Source organism: Triticum dicoccoides, chromosome 5B, assembly GCF_002162155.2.
Source record: "Triticum dicoccoides isolate Atlit2015 ecotype Zavitan chromosome 5B, WEW_v2.0, whole genome shotgun sequence".
NCBI lineage: Eukaryota > Viridiplantae > Streptophyta > Magnoliopsida > Poales > Poaceae > Triticum > Triticum dicoccoides.
In genome coordinates, this window is record NC_041389.1 from 433,360,514 (window position 1) to 433,379,714 (window position 19,201).

Consider the following 19,201-nt stretch of genomic DNA (forward strand, 5'->3'; position numbering starts at 1 on the left):
GACGCGGTGGACCTCCGACCGTGGCCCGGAAAAACGCGGGACGGTGGAGTCAAGCGGCGTACCACCACCGGAGGGGGGAGCAGATGGGGAGGCGAGCAAGGCGTCCCGGTACGACGCGGCTGTCGAACCAGATCCAGCCGAGGAGGGGCTGGACTCCGGCCAGCGTGGCGTGGGGTGCAGGCCCCCCGGAGGAGGAGGGGAGACGTCCATGGGACGGGGAGCGGGCCGCCGGGGCCGGAGTGGCAGCCGGCGGTAGGGGCGAGGCGTGGCCGCCGGGGCCGGAGTGGCCACCGGCGCAGCAGGGAGCGGGGGAGCGGGGCTAGGAGCGGAGCGGGGATGTTCTTCATTAACATGATATTGATATCACAACAACAGAGAGAATATACGCTTTGCAATCTTGTAATTATATGTGCAGAAATAGTTCTGGTCTTCCACCTTGTGAATTTATTTGTCCATAGGTGAATAGTCAGAAGCTGCAGCAAAGATTATGTTTCGTTCAGGCTACTGATTGAGTCTGAACTTGTATCACTACGTGCAAATGTGATATGTGCCCAAAAAACTCTTTTAGCTCCTGTACGATTCAATTTTGGTGTGCATTTCTAATTAGAAGTTAAAACTGCAACTAAATTATGTTGTCACTAGGTATTGTTGTGGTTTGGATGCAAATTGAAATAATCTTTTTTTTGTCAAAAATATATGCATCTTTGTGTAGTTTTGTGAGAACAACGGAGCAAGGAGGGCGATTCTCTAAATTTCTCTCCGGTGCTAATTGACACGACATGTAGAAATGAGATGCAACATTGTAATATCCATATGTTGTGTGGTCTGAGAAAGATGGATAATAACCAGTTAATGGTTGTTTAGCTTTCTCATGATTTCAATACGTTATTTTCCATCTATTTGATGCTCTTATGCCGAAATTGTTGTGTATTTACATCCTACTGATTGAGTTAATTTCTTTCTTGTTCGAAAGTGCAAATGGATAAATGTTATTGGAATGTTCTATTGGAAATCTGTTGACGAACTCTTTTTGGGGACTTTCGGAACAGGAGAACAGGTTCAATATGTAGTGATTTAGGATGAATTATACTGTGTGGAGTGCTATTGGCAGAGAACCTCATTCTCACTGATTTATAAAAATTGCATTCACAGGCCATATATTTATCTTTTTAGAATTTGTAATCTTTGTTCAATTTGGAATTTTGGATGCATATCAATAATCTATTTGTGAAGCAAGAACTGTTACTAGTTCACACGAAGTAGCCTCCCATAGTAGCATATATCTATGATTTGCTTGATGGGACACGACATACACAAGGTGAAAGAAAGCGCAGTTTTTGCATAACCAACGAAAGGTATCTGTATTTCTTACACATAAGACTACTCCTGCAAGGGGCCAATCTCAACATATATACTTGTAAAATAAAAAGGTAATATCACTAGTAGTCATACAACTTGCGCTGGATATTCAGTTTAGTGCTAAAACTTGTAAAATACGGATTTGCGGTCATCTAACTTGTTGATTGATATAAATACGGTGCATTCTACGGTATCCAGGTGTACATCCTACCTACATGGCATGCCAGCGGCCCACATGTCAGTGTGTATGGGTAAATATTTCCAGATAACTCCCTATATTTTTTTGGTCACGCAAAAAAGTCAAACAGTGTTATAAGAGAAAAGAAATAAATATCGTTTGGAGCAGCAGGATTCAAACTACATATCTTCAGAAGGCGAACACACCGGTAAACCAACAGGCCTAATGCAGTTTGATGTTTCAGAAGAATAACTATTTTCTACTCCCTCCGTCCGGAAATACTTGCCATCAAAATGGATAAAAGAGGGTGTATCTAGACGTATTTTAGTTCTAGATATATTTCTTTCTATCCATTTTGATGACAAGTATTTTCAGACGGAGGGAGTATTACCTAATACAAGCGCACCTGGGCCTGCCAGCTCAAATGGGATATGATCAGTAGAGTCCATTTTCCACCTTTGATTTTTTTTTAGAAAATTGTATGTAAATTATGATCTCAGTTTATATAATTTAAAGTAATCCAAATATTTGTAAAATTACAATTCAAAAATAGTATGCAAAACTTTAATACTCATAGATGAGTGCATTTTTAACATAAAAAAAGGGGAGCCGCTAGGTCTTGAACCCACGAGGTCGCGACCAAAAACACTCTGTTGTCTATACATACAGAAGATGATTTGTAAATCAAAAGGTTTCATATAAGCTTGAGTATTATATAAAGAATATTTAGTAAAACATAAGTAATAAAATTAGGTTCAAATATCTGTGTGTTAAAAATATTATACATACAAAAATGATTATTAAATAAAAGATTTAAATATAAACCTATGTATTATATTAGACACGACTGAATATTCATATCAACAATTTAAATGTTAAATTATGGATATGTAATTACATGAAAATTGAAGTATACAAATGTTCATATAATTATTGAAATGTTTGTAAAACTAAAATAATAATTTTGAATTTTAATTTTACAAACATTTGTATTATTTGAAATTATACACACATGTTCGTTATTCATAAATATTTTTAAATATATAATATTTGTAAAATAATACCTGAACAGTTTGAGAGTAAGTTATTTCGTTTTGTATAACAATATTTATAACACAAATATTTAAACATTATTTTTCTGACCGAGATCATAATTTACATACTATCCACAAATTTCTAATAAAATCAAAGATGCAAAATGGGGTACACAGATCATAGGCCATTTGAGCTAACAGGCCCACGTATTTTAAGATGAGGATATAAAACGTAGTTATCCTTATTATGCATCGTGTGTCACTGGCTGCGCTGGTTGACCACGTTTGCGTACCTTCTCTTCTGAAGGTCGCGAGTCTGAATACCGGCCCCTCTATATGACGACTTATCATTTTTAGCTTACATTATTCAATGACAGGTGGGCCTCACCTGGGCTTTTTGCGCAATTAAAAAATTTAGGGAGTTATCTAGAAAATTTTATTTCAAGCCAACGTTACGCAGGCAGCGTGTACGTCCGGATATGGTAGAACACACCGTATTTGCACCACACAACAAGTTAGATGGCCATAAATCCGTATTTTATAAGTTTTAGCACCAAACTGAACATGCACCACAAGTTCTATAACTCCTGATGATATTACCTCTAAAATAAACTACTCCTGCATTTCGGTGTACCGTGTAATGCATGGGCATCTTACTAGTAGTAACTTAATGAAATTGAAGTAATTTTTTATTTATTCGACTCTTTCTAAAAGGCCCAACTAAATTCACATTGTCAGCTCACCCTAATTAATTAGTACGAGGTGTCAAAAATGCTTTTATATTATGAAATGGAGGGAGTATATTTTGGCTATTTTGCAAAAGAAAAAAAGTGTGAAACTTCGCAAAGTGTCTGGGGTCTCGACTGTCGACCCCATGTCCTGCTTGTCCCCACATCGCCCAATCGCGAAGAAGGCGCGAGGGCCGCCGCCGCCGATGTTGGTCTCATGCCGTCCCACGCCGCCGGCCTGCTGCCTCGCCAGTGTTGCATTTCGTTGAAGCCCACTCTCCCCGTCCACCCAACAAATCTCCTCGCCGACGCTCTCGGCGCCGATGCCGAACATAGACGCCCCTGCATCCATAGGCAGCAGGGGCGGCGGCGGCGGGGGGCAGTATCAGCAGCGGCGGAGAGCACCAGAGGGGTTAATGTGAGGCGGAGTGGCGACGGCGGCGAAGGCCTGGGAAGCGGCGGCGCTTCTCAGGGTCTGCGTTCGCTCTGTACTTGGGGTTATGCTTGCGGTGGAGTTCGAACATGGAAAAAGGGGGCGAACAAGGCAGCCTCTTGCCCATATTCACATGGTTAAATCGTGGAACCCCAAAAATAGCCGGAAGCTTATCTTTGGTGGATTCGGGGGCCTCCATGCTTGGCGCGCGGTATTGCTTCCTCACCATCCCCGTCTCTTTCTCCGCCCGTCCTCCCCCAGCCCAGATTCCAGTCCCCAAATCGTCTCCTTTCCCCATCCATCGAGGAGCTTCTTGGCAAGATGGGGAGGAAAGAGAAGGGATTCATGTGAGGTACTGCAATTTTCTCCATGTCCTGCTTTTCTATTAGGTTGATTTGTTTGCTCGTTGTAGTTCAGCATGATCTGCATTTGTTCAATCTGGGCACAAATTGCATGTATTTGTGCAGTGCACCTGGATAGAGTGGGGCTTTCTATTGCTGGAGACTGTCAAATTGTTGCAAGACCCATGCGAAGCTAACAATCTTGCCTTTTATTTGTCGCTGTAATTGCTTTGCTTTGTTGTTAACTTCGGCCGTTTCACTGGCCTAATGGGAATTGTTCAGTTGGGCCTAGGACCCCTGGTTAGTCCTTTTCAAAAAACATTAACATTCTCGGTAGCAATTTGAAGTGCAAGGAAGAATGTGAAATGATAGATGAGGATTGCACATGATATTACATCGTACAGGTTGATGCTTTTCAAACTATAAGCTCTTTACCTGGTATTGCACAATCTTATCTAAGTGGACGCACAAGCTAGATACGCCAGAGTAGCCCTCAAAAAGTCATGGCGGCTATCGTCTTAGAAACTAAAGTATTTGCAAAAAATATTCCTTATCCCGAGTTCATGGAGATGCATAGCTTATCTCGTCTGCTTGGAGATCAGATGGCCAGCATGCAGTTGACCTGGCAGCTTGGCTAGATGTGTATTTTTGCCAGCACAAAGGGCCAATTAACAACAAAAATATGAATCAGGCAGACGCTCTGCCATCAAATATATAAATTTGATTAATTCTGTTGATGTAAATATTAAAAGTGCGAATGGAGTTTTCTGGTAGAGCTCTACTGCTCTTGTCCTCTTATGAAAATTGACATAAATGGACTTGATATATGGGAAGTGTTTGAACTCATACGGAATTATTAAGATTTATAAGTGTATGCATCCTTTCTGGTTGTCAGTCAAGCAATGCTAACCTACCTCATATAGTTCAAAAAAAAAATGCTGACCTACCTCATATAATTTTGGTAGTCGTGATTCATGAACATATATCAGCATGCTGTTTCATTTGTTAACTTGCTAGTTACTTTTCAGGTACCCAATAGTAATGCTATCCATGATAATTATTTGAACTCACCATCACGTAATTCCTGCATGCCGTGGGATGGAGGAACTGAATGTTGAAGGAGTGCAGCAAGTGGAGGAACTGAATGTCAAAGGGGTGCAGCAAGAGGAGGAACTGAATGTTAAAGGGGTACATCAAGTAGCTGTTGTTCCAAACACTGTCGACTCACTGGAAAACTTGACTGATTCAAAGCCTCTTGTTTCTGTTGGTTTTACTGAAAGTTCCCCAGATGGTCATAACAGACATTTAAGTGAAGATTTAAGTTCGCTTACAATTAATAATATACGTGTGAATGGGGAGGAGATTTGCCACAACCAATCTAAGGGGAATGGTCACAATAGAAATTTCAGTGAAGATATAGGTTCCCTTACAATTAATGAATGCCGTGCAAACAAAGTAGAGGAAAATTGTCATAACCAGCCTGAAGTGAAGGAACAACAACAAATTAGTCGCCATAACTCAGCTGAAAGAAACATTTTTAAGGCAGCAGAGATCGCCGAACGTTTCATTCAGGCTCTAGATAATAGAGTTCTTGTTGAAACTGCAGCACCGATTGAATCTGTTAAAGATGCTGTTAGCAAATTTGGAGGGATTCTTGACTGGAAAGAGGTGATGGCTCTTTTTCTCAAATGTTTATTGTACATCTTATTGCCTTGTCTTGGCTCTGTAGGCTTATGATTTTAATACCTTTTTCAGAGGCGTAAAAATGTTCAACTCAAACTTGACAAGGTGCGGGAAGAAGGGCCCGAGTACCAGAGAAGATTCATAGCTGAAGAAGTTGAGAAAAGCAAAGTTCTGCAGGAGCTGTGTAGCACCAGGCGGATCATAGAAGGGCTGAAATTAAGCCTGGAGAAAGCACAAACTGAAGCATTGCAAGCACAGCAAGATGCAGAGCTCGCTGAGATACGATGCAAAGAGATACAACAGGGCATTGCTCGCAAAGAGAGTGCTGCAGTGAAGGCAGAGATTGTTCTTGCCAAAGAACGCCACGCGACTGCCTTAGCAGACTTGAAGTCAGTTAAAGAGGAGCTAGAGCAGCTTGAGAAGGAACACGCAGCTTTAATTACACATAGGGAGAATGCCGAGATTAGAGCACATGAATCCACTGCCGCGTCTCAGGAGATTGAGAAGATCGTGGAGGACCTTACCCTTGAGCTCATCTCACTGAAAGAGTCACTTACCTCTTCGCACGCTACCCACATTATAGCAGAGGAGCGAAGAATAAATGTGGCTTTGGCGTATGAGCAAGAAAAGCTGGATTCGCAGAATGAGTTGAAGCAAGCTGAGGAGGAGATTCAAAAGCTGAATGGCGATATCTCGGCCAATAAAGATCTTGAGTCTAAGCTAGAAGCTGCTTCTGCGTTGCTGGCAAATCTGCAACGTGACTTCACTGCTTATATGGAAGGGATACTGCCTGAGAAGGAAGGTGAGGTTGGAGAGGAAGTGCGATCCATGGTTGGTGTTCAGATGAAGCTGGCGACGACCAGGAAAGAGCTTGAGGATATGAGGACAAACATCGAAACGGCCAAGGATGAGGTGAAAGGGCTGTGGAATACTGCTGCTGCATTACGAGCTGATCTAGAGAAGGAGAAGGCAGACCTCACAGCATTGAAAGATAAAGTGCATCATGCAACAGTTTCTGTCTCGTCTCTCCAGGAAGAACTGAGAAAGACGGCGCGTGAGCTCAGCGTGGTACAGCAGAGAACAGAAGCGGCTAAAATGCCCATAGAGCTACAGCAGGCTACTCAAGAAACACAACGAGCAAAGGCGAAGGCTCGGTCGGCCTGCGATGAGGTTACAAAGGCTAGCGAAGAGGCAGACCGAGCTAAGGCAGACGTCAACATTGTCCAGTTGAAGCAAGAAGCAGTTTCAAGGGAGATACTCGCGGTTAAAGCATCAGAAGAGATCGCAATGGCCTCAGCAAATGCGCTGCAAGAATACAAAGAGGAGGGAGAAATAGATCCCCAAGCTGACCGAAGAAGTGACAAGAGCATGATGGTACCACTTGAAGACTACGATGCGTTGAACAAGAGAGCAAAGGAAGCCGAGGACCGAGCTAAGAAGCGGGTTATGGAGGCGGTTGAGAAGATCAAGGAGGCCAAGGAGGGAGAGGTGAGGAGCTTGGATAAGTTGCATCAGCTGGCCAAACAGATTGATGAAAGGAGGGAGGCGCTGAGGGAGGCGCATGAGAAATCCATCACAGCACAAGAAAAAAAGTTAACAATGGAGAGCGAGCTGAGGAAAAGAAGAGCGAAGCATGGCCAACATTACACGGCGGGGGATGCTGATCTTGCGATTCCTGATGTCTGCCTTCTGAACAGTGCATGCTCTTTCGATGCAGCGGGATCGTCCGCTTCTCATATGCAAGGAGGGGGAACAGCTAGAGCTGACACTACCACGACAAGTGCAGCAACAGAGCCAAAGGCGCGGAAGTCGTTCTTCCCTCGCTCCATAGCGACGATGTTCATGAATAGGAAGAAGGCGCATTCGAAGTGAACCTCCCTAGTTTGCTCATTTCCTACGGTATGATTCCTCTGTACATGTATCAAGTAGGTTACACGATTTTTTTTTACACCGATTGTACTTAAAGATTGTTCAGAAATTAAATCTGGTTTCGTCGGTCTGAGCTGTCACCTTGCAATCTTTTCTCTCTGTCAATGAAGCTGTCTTCGTAAGAATCAGAAGCATGCATCTGAACTTGTCGACACTGTTTTATTTTCGTCATTTAGCTTGACGATTTGTTATCTCTCACATGAGCATTTCGGCCTCGCTGATGGATTTCCAGAGGCATGGAAGGCTCTACTGCTCCCAGAATGCAAATTATTAAGTCCAAAATACAGTCCCAGAATGCAAATTAAGTCCAAAAAACAGTAAGGCATCAGAGCTGTCTGAGAGTTTAGAATAAAATGAAATGTGCTGGGTCACAACTACAGTATTATTCCTTTTGCTTACAGTAAGTACATTAGCAAAACAACTACAGTATTATTCTTGTTTGAACACAACTACAGACAAGTTCACACAACACCATTGAATCACTCTGCAACCCTTCCCTGCTTGTAAATTTACGGGGTCATTGGAAGCTACCTGGCCAAAATCAGTCGAATAGTTTGAGGCCATCGCCGACATCTTCGCAATGCCTGACGTGCCGGAGAACGGCGCCGAGGTCCCCCTTCTTCTTGGCCCTGCAATCGTAGCTCGGCGGCGCGTGGAAGCACGGCTCCATGGACGTCGCCTGGACGCAGGGCGGGTCGGCCGCCGTCTGGTTCCTCGGCGCCAGCAGCAGCCACGGCTTCAGCCCGGCGAGGCCGTGCCCGACGTACCCCACGGTGGACCAGCCGCTCACCACCGACACGTCGCAGTAGCTCTGCAGGAACATCTCCACCACCGCCTTCTGGTTGTGCGAGTGGTTCCCGCCGCCGCCGGGCTGCAGCACGCTCACGGTCTCGCCGGTCACGGTCGCGTGCTCGTAGTACATGGACTTGAGCTTCTCGGCGTACTCCGGGTGCTCCGAGCTGACGAGCACCGCCTTGGACGTCGCCGCCGTCGCCTCATGGAGGACGCCCGGGGTGGTGTCGACCTCCGGCAGGATCTTCTCCTGGCTCGTGCATGCCGAGACCTGCTTGAAGTATTCCTCGAACGGCACGGGGTTCCAGGCGAAGGTGGTGATCTGCAGCCCGATATTTTCCTCGAAGCTGGCCATGTACGACGTGTAGTACCTGGTGATGAGCTGCCACACCTCGTTGGACGGGTGGAACAGGTACCTCCCGACGTGGTGGAACGCCGTGTCGCTCGCCGGGAACATCCACCGGAGCTCCTCCTCGAACTGCGGCACCAGGAACAGCCCCGCCGCGAAGTAGAGGTTGGAGCGCAGGATCAGCCAGTTGACGTTGCTGAGGACGGTCTGGTCGTCGTCGCAGAAGAAGAGCTGCTCCGGCTGCTGGTAGTCGTGCTCCAGGTGCACGTACGCGTACGGCGGCAGCGACTCGGCCGGCAAACCGGCGGGGCCGTCGTCGCTCCCGTCCTTCTTGTTCTTGGCGGCCCGGATGAAGTTCCCGTAGCTGCGGTCGCTGCCGCGGCGGAGCCCCTTGATGTGGTCGGGGAGGAAGCCCCCGGCTGGGAGCTCCCACGTCGCGCCCGGGAAGGGCTCGCAGAAGAGGCCGGCCATGTCGTCGGCGAGCTGCAGGAGGAGGACGCGGCGGGTGAGCAGCGCGTAGAGGAAGGCGGACGCGATGGAGAGCACGCGGTCGCCGATGTGGCCCGAGGTGGGCGCCCACACGAGGTAGCGGCACTCCACGAGGCCCATGCTGTGCGGGGAAGGCAGCTGCATCAGCGACTTCTTGTAGGAGAGCGTGCCCGGGCCGCACTTGCGGTGGAGCGCCTCGTACTTGCGCAGCCGGGACGCCAGGTACGGCGACGGCAAGTGCGGCGACGGCCTGCGGTGGAGGGACGACGCGTACCGGCTCAGGCAGGAGCCCTCGCTGATGTCCGGCGAGAGGAGCCCGCCGAGCAGCCTGTCCCGGCTCGCCGGTGGCGGCGCGTCCGAAGACTCTGACCCAGCCGTAGCATTCTCTGAAACCATCGTTCGTCGAGGAGTTACTAGTGAGTGGACATATGCTTCCATGATCACGATCATGGTCATGTGCGAAAATGCAATCGTTGTACCGTCGCGCGCGGTGACGCTGACGCCCAGATGCCACACGTCGGAGAGGTTGGGGCGGCCGCGGGAGAGCGCGAGGAAGAGCGGCAGGGAGAAGAAGCAGAGCACCACGAGCAGCCCGATGAGCCACACGGCGCTCCTCGTGGCTGCCGGTGGCTGCGGCGGCGGCCGGCGGGACACCCGCGTCGCCAGCTTGCTGTCCATTGGTTTCTTCTTCGCCGCGATCGAGCGCTGCACGAACTCAAACGAGTAAGCTAACGGAGAACTCTGACTTTGGGAGATCCACCTTTTTGCCGCTCGAAGTAACGACGTTGTGTCAGATGCAAACTTCCTTCTTTGTAGTAGTAATAAATTCAGTGCCACTGCAAAAAAAAAAGGAGTAAGTAAATTCAGTGCCTCGAGCAGAGTGGCCGGCGTCCTCTGAACTGTACGGCACTTTGGACGCCAACGCTGCTAGATAAAAATGGCACTTTGGAAAACTTGTGTATTGGGTGCAAAAAATAGCGAGAGAAGCCGGACGGCACTTTGGAAAGAGAGATCAACACTGCTAGATAAATATGGCAAAAGATAGGAACACTGCTTAGCAGGAAAAAACTAGTACTCTCTATGTTACTAATATAAGACATTTTTTAGGCTAACCATAAGCCTAAACACGTCTTATGTTAACATTAATGAGCAAACGAATACTAGTTTAAGCACTCCTACAGAAACACATACCACATGCCCGCAGAAGAGTTCAGAAACTCGAATTAATTAAGCTAAATATATACTACTCTCTTTTTTAAAAGGACTTGTGTATTACTTAAGAAATATTGTGGTTGTTACAATTGCGCAAGATCGAGTCCAGCAGGCAGGCTGGAACTGATCCCTGCAAAACCCCACCACACAACTCTCTGTGCAATACTACATGCATACCTGCAGACTAAGCTTCAACAATGAAACTTTTGTCTTGTGTGGTTGATTTTCATCATCCACCCATAGATGAGAAAAAACACATATCACCCAACATTTATTATATATATTTTTACCCAAGAACCATCGCTCCAAATTTTTATCACAGAAAACTGATAAAACAACACGCTGAAGGGTTCACCTCCCCCTCAAGAGGTCTTTCCTCTTTGCCCTACAGCGACAACAGAACGCTACAAACTAAAGTAATCCATGGTACTTAATGCACACAAAAACTAAGCACAAACTCCGAACTCTGTACCTCGTTCGCTCTACATCTTTCTTTACTTCATCGCTTCTTCTTTCTGCCTCTTATGTATATATTGGCCAGCTAGATACTCCGACGCCATCATCGCCACTTCAAATGGAACGCCAAAGTAAGTAAATGAAGTAAGAAATCAATGCACGCGCAAGGTAAAGCAGTAAACACGAATTGCTTACACAGCTAACCATCTACGTAACTATGTCGTACTTTAAAGGGTGAATCAGTACAGTTACCTTGCTGAACTCGAGTGTCGGCTGGTTGGGATTCATGCCGAGCGCTTCCCGGACCGCAGCCTCCGCAGCCTCCACCTCCCCGGGCTCGGGCTTGGACCACCTCCCGACATACACGTGCTCAAGCGAAGAGACGTTCTCCAGCCCAAAATCCAAATCGCCAAACTGATAAAGTGTTTGTCGCGCCGAGAACCGTAGCTTGAGGGTTTGGAGCTTCTGCGTGGCTCCCTGGGCAAACCGTAGCTCCATGACGCGACTGGCGACCTTGAGTGTTGTTAGACAAAGGAATGGATGACCGCTGTCGATCAATAACCTATCTTGTCTCTCTTGTGTGGGCTCCACAACCCATATGTCGAGATAACTCAATGACGGTATGCTCCCAAGGACTTGAAGGTCCTCCACTCGCAGTGTTCTTAGGCCATGGATTGTGAGAAAGGAGAGGCAGGACAGGGAGGACATCCATCTTGGCAGTGCACAGTTGATGTTGTTGATCAGATGAATTGTCTGAATGTATCGAGGCCGCGGCAACAAATAGTCGCTTCCGGAGTCTAAGCCGAGATGGGCACCGATTATTTTTATCGTTTTGAGATTGACCAGATTCGAGAGACACCGGCAGAAAGGTTCCTCGTAGCTCTCGTTCCATTCATCGAAACTGATGAGAAGGTTTCTCAGTTTCGTCAGCTTCCCTACATCATGCAGCATGGATGGAGACGTTACAGTGGGGATAACTGGAAAATCTTGCAAGGATTTCAGATCGCCAAACTGATCTGGCAGTTTGGTCCGCCTGTCAATATGCAGGTACACTAGCTGCGTTAGCCGGACAAATTGCGGCGGCAACACTTCTATTCCAGTCTGACTTATGTCCAGTACCTGCAAGAACTGCAGATTCCCGATCTCTTCTGGGATCTCAGTTATGGATGTATTGCACAGCCGTAAATATCTCAAGTGAAGCAGATTGCACATAATCTTCACATGATGATTATCCACATTAAGACAGTAACTTAAATCCAATGCACGTATGACTGGAAAGCTTGAGAGGGCTGGCAGTAAACTGATATGTTGCCCGAAAACAAAAACTGACCTCACATGAGACAAGCTCATGGTTGCCAGCTTCTTCAAATCATCTTCATTTCTGTTTTGTACAGATAGTCGATGTATCTTACTTGATGCAGACACAGGCTGCAGACCACCTACTGTTATTAGGAAGTTCTCTTCGCTTGAAAGGGAAGTGATGAGGTCAAGCACCATATCGTGTACACGACATGCGCTCGCTTTATTACCACTCCCAATATCTACAGGTTGAATCAAGCTTTTGTTAATCAGCTGAGCAAAGTATTCCTCTCCTACTTCATACAAGCTCTTCCCATGTTCTTCCTGAACAAAACCTTGACCAATCCATTGCCATATCAAATCTTCAGCTACAATGGTATAATCCTCTGGATACACACTGATAAACAATAAACATGTCTTCAGATGTGCAGGTAGGTCGTAGTAACTCACTGATAATACCCTTCTCATGTCCTGCATATCAGAACTATCTTGTGGCTCGGAACCCATAGATTGGTACACCTTGGGCCAATCATTTCCTCTTTTACTAGCTAGCATACTAGCTGTTGTCATTATAGCCAATGGTACTCCACTGCATCTCTTTAAAATGTTCTCAGATACTTCAGCTAATTGAGTAGGAGGGTACTTGTCTTCGATACCAAATATTCTTTGGTGAAATAACTTTCTTGAGTCGATAGGAGAAAGAGGCTTTAGGTCATAAACACTACCAACTTGTTTGGCAACATCAAGAATACGAGTTGTTATGATTATTCTACTTCCACATCTGTTCTCAATGAAAGCATGTTTGATTGTTTTCCATACAGAAATGTTCCATATGTCATCAATCACAATGAAATACCTACAAGAGGATACCGAAGGACCGTACATTAGTAACCTATATGTGAACTTCTCTTTTTTCGAGTGCACACAAGTGAAAGCATATCAACAGAAAGGAAACAAGGGAGTTAGTTGTGATGTACTCCCTCCGTCCGGAATTACTTGTCGCAGAAATGGATGTATGTAGGCGTATTTTAGTTTTAAATACATCCATTTATCCAGTTCTGCGACAAGTAATTCAGGACATAGGGAGTATTATCAGTATTTAGTCAACCTCTAATTGCTTAGACATGAGCCTCCGAGTTAGAACAAAAGAAATTAGAAACATCAGAATAATGAAGATACAAACTGAGGAAACAAAACATATCATCTTTCTAGAATTGGATCCTCTTATTCATGGTTAAATTAGAAGTCATTCGTGCTTAAGGGATTATATGTTATTTAGAAAATCATATTAGTAAAGGATCATACTTTAATAATGATAAGAACACTCAAACCCTTGACTTGCTTATTTGGGTGATATACTTATGGACTGAATGTCTTTGATTACAAAAATGTCAAGCAAATATTAGATATATCCACTAACTGCTTATGTAACATGGAATAGCTCTGTAAAAACTTTAAGTCTAGTTCGACTCCTGTTATTCAAAAAATTGAGCAAACATCGATGACCTGCTAAACTCGTAAAGTTTGACAACTTCAATAGTACGGTCGATGCTTAGATCTGTACCTCTTGTTTAGAAGAAAATCTCTTAGCTCACTGATGAGCTGTGCTTCGCCCCATACCGCTTCATTGATGTTACTATAATTGTGCTTGTCAAGTTGGTGAAGAATGTTCTTAAAAATCTTCTCAATGTTCGGATTAAGAGACACGGAAACAAAAGCCCCACAATCGAATTGTGATTTAAGCTTTTGATACACCGCATTAGCAAGAGTTGTCTTGCCTAATCCCCCAAAACCAACAATGGAGACTATCTTCAGCTGCTGCTTAGACGCCTCGTCTGCCTCCTCAGTCATTGTCTCGACTAGCTCTTGGATCTTCTCTTCGGTGCCAACGAGCTCTGTCTCCTTTTTGTAGAGAGCTGACAGGCGAAGGCTATCAACACTTGTGACAACAGGCTTTTCAACAGCTTTGTCAACCTTGTACCTATCGCGCCGTGCACTGACCTCCTGGATGCGTCTCTTGATGTGTTTGACCTCGGTGCCGATCTTGTGGCGCGTCTTGGCCCTCGTCAACAGGTCGATGCTCCTGTGGATGAAACCCATGAAGCTCTGCGCCTTCTCCTCTGCACGGCCGTCGAGATGCACCATGAATTTGTCGACGCTGTCCTCAATTTCGTACGACAGGTCCTTGACATCCTTGGCCCAAAGCTTTACAAGTTTACTAGGTGGGTGGTCAATCGGGGCCTCCGAAACCTCTATGAGAGCAGCCTCCATTCTCTCCAGCTCGGCCGTGAGGAACAGGATCTCGCCCCTGACCTTCCTGTGCAGGTTGTACTCATCCTTGAGCATGCTGCCCAGCTTGGGCAGGAGGGTGCTCATGGCCCCCGTCACGACCTCCATCTTCGACTGCTACCTCGCGATGCGTTGTGCGCAGGCGGCCCTCCTGGAGCACCTCCCTACGCGGCTTCAGAGTTCAGAGAGGGGAGGCTGCAAAATCCGAGGAAGAAAACCCGAGATCAGGCCATGGGGACAGGAGTACAGGCGCAACGGACAACGCGGCGATCGAGACCACCGGACCTGTGGCGGGTCAAGCGGCGGTCGCGACTCCTGGGAAGCTCGCCGGCCTGCTGGCGAAGCTATCGGCGACGACGGCACACACGGTAGCACGAGGACATGGGTGGTCCGTGACTGGATGGATGGGTGGGAGGAAAGGATGCAGGGTTGGCAATAAATGGAGCCAAGCGGGAGGGGTACCCTACCTACATCGCCGGAGGAAGTCGTCCCGATGTGGAGACGCGCGCGCGAGCAGTGCCGCCGACGGCGACCGCATGGTGCGATCTGCCGGCCACCACACCGGCGGTGGGTCCAATCCTAGGGGGCTAAGGGCCCACCATCCAATGAGCCAAGTGATGTTTTTCACTAGGTGGAAACAGGAGACAATAGTCGTGACCGAGAAGGCCAAATTTCGTGTTTTGACCCTTTTTCCAAACAAATTCAGGATCTGATCCCCGTTTGAAATTTTTTCGAGATTTGACCCTTTTGCTACCGAGGGCCTCTGGCGGTAGGGTTAGATAGCCTACCGCCACGGCCCATGGCGGTAGGTGTGCGACGGAGGGGGACGGCGGCCGTTTGACTGCGCTGAACGTGGTTAAGCACCTACCGCCAGGAGCCCTGGCGGTAGGCTGTGCGACCCTACCGCCAGAGCCCATGGCGGTAGGGTCCTGTTTCAGTGTAATGTTTCTGTAATGAAGAATTGAAAGTTTTTTCAGTGTAATGTTTCTGTAACGAAGAATTGAAGTGCCCTGGCGGTAGGCTGTCTGACCCTACCGCCAGGGTCCTTGGCGGTAGGGTCCTGCGTTTTATGAATTTAAGTTCAATTGCTTGCTTCTTTTCAAATTCAATATGACAGTAATATTATAGCAAGTTTCACAAATATGACAACAATATCACAGATCTCAGACAATTAAACTTGGGCATCACATACACATTAACAAATTTGAAGTGCATAGAACATTTCAAAAGAACTTCAACTAATTAGTAAACGGAGTTCCACTTAGTTTCACAAATAGCAAACACATAGATCCACAAATAGCAAACACATAGTTCCACGTAGCTTCATAACCACTAGAAAAGTTCAACCAAACGAAGTTCAACCAAACTAAAAGAGCCAACTATCGAAGAGCATAATCAGTTGCTCCTTCCCCTCTTGGAGGTACGGTCCTCGTTACTCTTTGAACGAGTCTCTTCGGTCTTCTTCTTGGGCCGTCGAGGAACCGGTCTCTGGAAAGGTTCCGGACTCAGCAAATCCTTCGTCTTCGGATTCCTCTTCTTCGGCAGCTGAGATGCTTGAGACGTTTGAGTTGCTGGAGGTCCATAATCTTCATCGTACTCCTACTCCCCGTTGCTCTCATCCTCCTCCTCCCCTTCTTCATATGTGGCCTCCTCCTCCTCCTCCTCCTCCTCCCCCCCAACCAACCTAGACGACGAGGGAGCATGGCTCGATGAGCCGATGATACCCTGTGTGGCTACAGGCTGATAAGCTTCAACTGACCCAGCTCCAGCACACCCAAGCAGCCCTACCAGCTTGCGACAACGCTGCACGAACTTCTGCACACACAATGAAGCAAGGTCATAATAAGTATCAGATCGACTGATTGCAAGTGAAAAAGATGCATCTGTTCCGAGGAGGCTGAAAATGTACCTTCATCGTCCCCCTGACTCTGGTCTCCGATTCTATGCTCCCGGGAAGATCACCTAGTGCATCTGAGGCATCGAAGATGCATCTGTTCAGCTCACTGGACTGCAACGGCATAAGTCAGTCACGATGACGAATAAAATATTTTAAAATCAACTGTCGGTTCGAACTGACCACTCTGTTGATGAGGGGTGCAAACTCCCTAAATCCACTGTGCATGTCTCTGATGCCGGTCTGGTATGCCTGTTCATCGGGGTCAGCCCACTCCAGCTCCGCGATGTCTTCCGCCGTCCATCGAGGCCTGAGACGAAGACGGTGCTTCTGGCCATCATCGTACCACCTCATGTGTCGGCCCAGGTAATCGTCCCAGTTAGTCACTCTCCTCTCCACGTCTTTACGGTACCTCCGTCGGTTCCACTCCGTCACATGAGTCTTATGCTCCTCTCCCCAGTTTGTGATCGACTGATTCTTCTGCCGGCTCATCCTGCAAGGCATAAGCAACAAGAATCATCATAAGCGCAATGAGATCATCATAAGCAACAAGAAACATGATAATCTCACGGAGAACAAAGAGCTCACAGGTGCAGCGCGTGGCCGCCGGTATCGGTGGGCTGGCCCGGTGGGGTATGCTGATAAATCCCAAACTGCGTGGCCACGCGTTGTGGCATATGCCACTCGACGGCGTACACAGAGATCATGGGCACGATGCACCGCCAGAGACCACGGTCCGCATCGCACATCACGTTCAGATCAAAGGCCCACTCTCGTTCTTGTCGATACGGGCACCAGATTACCTATTACATATACCTTGGTAAGTTCGCACTCTCGGTCAAAAGTCGGAATCAAAGAGAAAGGTGTTGGGCGAGTTCATATACCTGCGTATGCGTCAAAGCATCCAACTCGTTGGTGTAGGTCTTGTACGAAGTCTTGTTTAGGCCCGTGTAGAGTTTGACAACGTCCCACTCGTAAGCTACGGTGGGGTTTCGAGTCTCGTCGCCTTCTTCGCCATAGTCTTCCCATGGGCGTCTTCGCAACTTCTCCGGACGCCCCACCGGCAGCCGCTCCCACATCCAAATGGAGAAGGCCCAGACAAAGCCACCCATATTGGACTTGTCTCCCGTCCTCTGTGTTGCGTCGTCAAGCTGCAAAACATCAAATGAGGATCAGATATAAGAAAATGTCATGGACACACTTTCGTAGGTAGGTACGCAATTAGACACTCTCTTACCGAACGGTATAGGTAGGCGAGAGATGCCGTCCCCCAACTGTACCCTGCATCCCAGTCAGCTAGAAAGAACAGATACGACCAGTTGGCAGAGTTTCCGGAGCTGTCTGGAAACACGACCTCCGTGAGAAGATACCACAGGTAGGCCCGCACGTACCACTCCACAGTCGCCTCGTCTGCGCCTTCGGGGCATGTCTTCCGGTGCTCCGAGAGCCAGATCAACGGCACACCGGATGTACGGTTACTCTTGGCACCGGGGCAGTCGCCGATGAGGGTGGTGACCCTCTCCTGCCAGTTGGTCCTCTCCACTCGACCGGTGAGTGCATGACCCTCGATCGGCATGGCAGTAATCATCTCCCAGTCCTCGAGGGTCACCGTCATCTCCCCGCATGGCAGATGAAAAGAATGGGTCTCCGGTCGCCACCGGTCAATCAACGCTGTCAGAGCTGTGTGGACAAGCGTCGGCGGCTGACGCTTGAACTGCAACACGAAACCCAACAGCCGGGCTCTCTTGAAGAACGGCGCGTAGCGCTCGTCGTAGTCCATATGCCCATGAACCCCGTGACCCCTCATGCGCTGTGGCTGGAGCGTCTGTCAAAAATTAAATGCCAAAAGTTAGGAAATTATTTTCGTTAATCCGAAAACTTGGATCAAAATTTCATTCATATAACTTACCTCTCCGTTCTCTATGAAACGGGCACGATGACCCTTGTCGAATGCCCAGTCCAGCATGCAGTACCGTGGGCCGATGTTGTCCGCAAGAGGTGGCCGCCTTAATAAAATTTCATAAACAAAAGCACCATAAGCATGAAGCATACATAAGCAAAAGATGAACTCAAATCATATCGACATGCATCATATCAAAATAAAATTTTAAGCATATTTCTCCAACAACATCTACTACACATGATGGATCAAATCATATCAACATGCATCATATCAAAAAAAAATCCTCCAACATACATCATAGCTTCATATTTTTAAATATTTTTTTCCAAACAACATCTTCATATCATCATATCAATATGAATCATCAAACTAGGGTTCATCTTCACACTAGATCATATCATCATATCAACATGCATCATCAAACTAGGGTTCATCCTCATATCAACATTACATCATAATTTTTTTAACAAAATAAATTATGAACTAGGGTTCATCTTCACACTAATATATGAACTATTGATTAGAGTTCATATCCAATACCACTAGTTACTAAAGAACTAAGAACTACAATTACAATCAATCTTAGGTGAAAAAAATCCAATCTAAGTTAAAAAACATGAGGGATTTCAAGCAAATAATGCATCGAATCGGAAGCAAGTTTGCAAAAACTAATTGAAGGGATCAGAGGAGCTTACGTTTCTCTCTTCGGGGCCATCTCGATCCGCCAAAACGGTGAAGAAACGGTGAAGATCGGAGGGGGAGAGTGGAGGAGATGAGAGAGGGAGAGAGGGGCGCGACTTGGGGGAGAAAATGGATGAACTGCCGACTTGGGG

General features: G+C 46.8%; 2 protein-coding genes across 5 annotated transcripts; one reads left to right on the plus strand and one right to left on the minus strand.

Annotated features, from left to right (window-relative positions):
• Positions 1-3,464: 3,464 nt before the first annotated feature.
• LOC119310094 (protein WEAK CHLOROPLAST MOVEMENT UNDER BLUE LIGHT 1-like) lies at positions 3,465-7,774 on the plus strand. Its single transcript, XM_037585941.1, has 3 exons — positions 3,465-4,084; positions 5,102-5,741; positions 5,829-7,774. The coding sequence occupies exons 2-3, from the start codon at positions 5,172-5,174 to the stop codon at positions 7,626-7,628; spliced, it is 2,370 nt and encodes a 789-aa protein (XP_037441838.1). The 5' UTR covers positions 3,465-4,084; positions 5,102-5,171; the 3' UTR covers positions 7,629-7,774.
• Positions 7,775-8,034: 260 nt separating this feature from the next.
• Positions 8,035-15,124, minus strand: LOC119310096 (galactoside 2-alpha-L-fucosyltransferase-like). 4 transcript variants are annotated; one of them, XR_005150662.1, is made up of 5 exons: positions 15,039-15,124; positions 13,847-14,766; positions 11,236-13,138; positions 11,000-11,095; positions 9,994-10,151 (listed from the first exon to the last, which is right to left on the minus strand). XR_005150662.1 is itself a non-coding variant. In XM_037585944.1 (4 exons), the coding sequence occupies exons 2-4, from the start codon at positions 9,991-9,993 to the stop codon at positions 8,227-8,229; spliced, it is 1,521 nt and encodes a 506-aa protein (XP_037441841.1). In that variant the 5' UTR covers positions 9,994-10,151; positions 11,000-11,095; the 3' UTR covers positions 8,035-8,226. The 4 variants fall into 4 exon arrangements, 2 of the variants coding, with proteins under 2 accessions (XP_037441841.1, XP_037441840.1); XR_005150661.1 differs by lacking the exon at positions 15,039-15,124 and adding an exon at positions 14,857-15,026; XM_037585944.1 differs by lacking the exons at positions 11,236-13,138; positions 13,847-14,766; positions 15,039-15,124 and adding exons at positions 8,035-9,436; positions 9,590-9,701 and having other exon boundaries at positions 9,795-10,151.
• Positions 15,125-19,201: the final 4,077 nt, after the last annotated feature.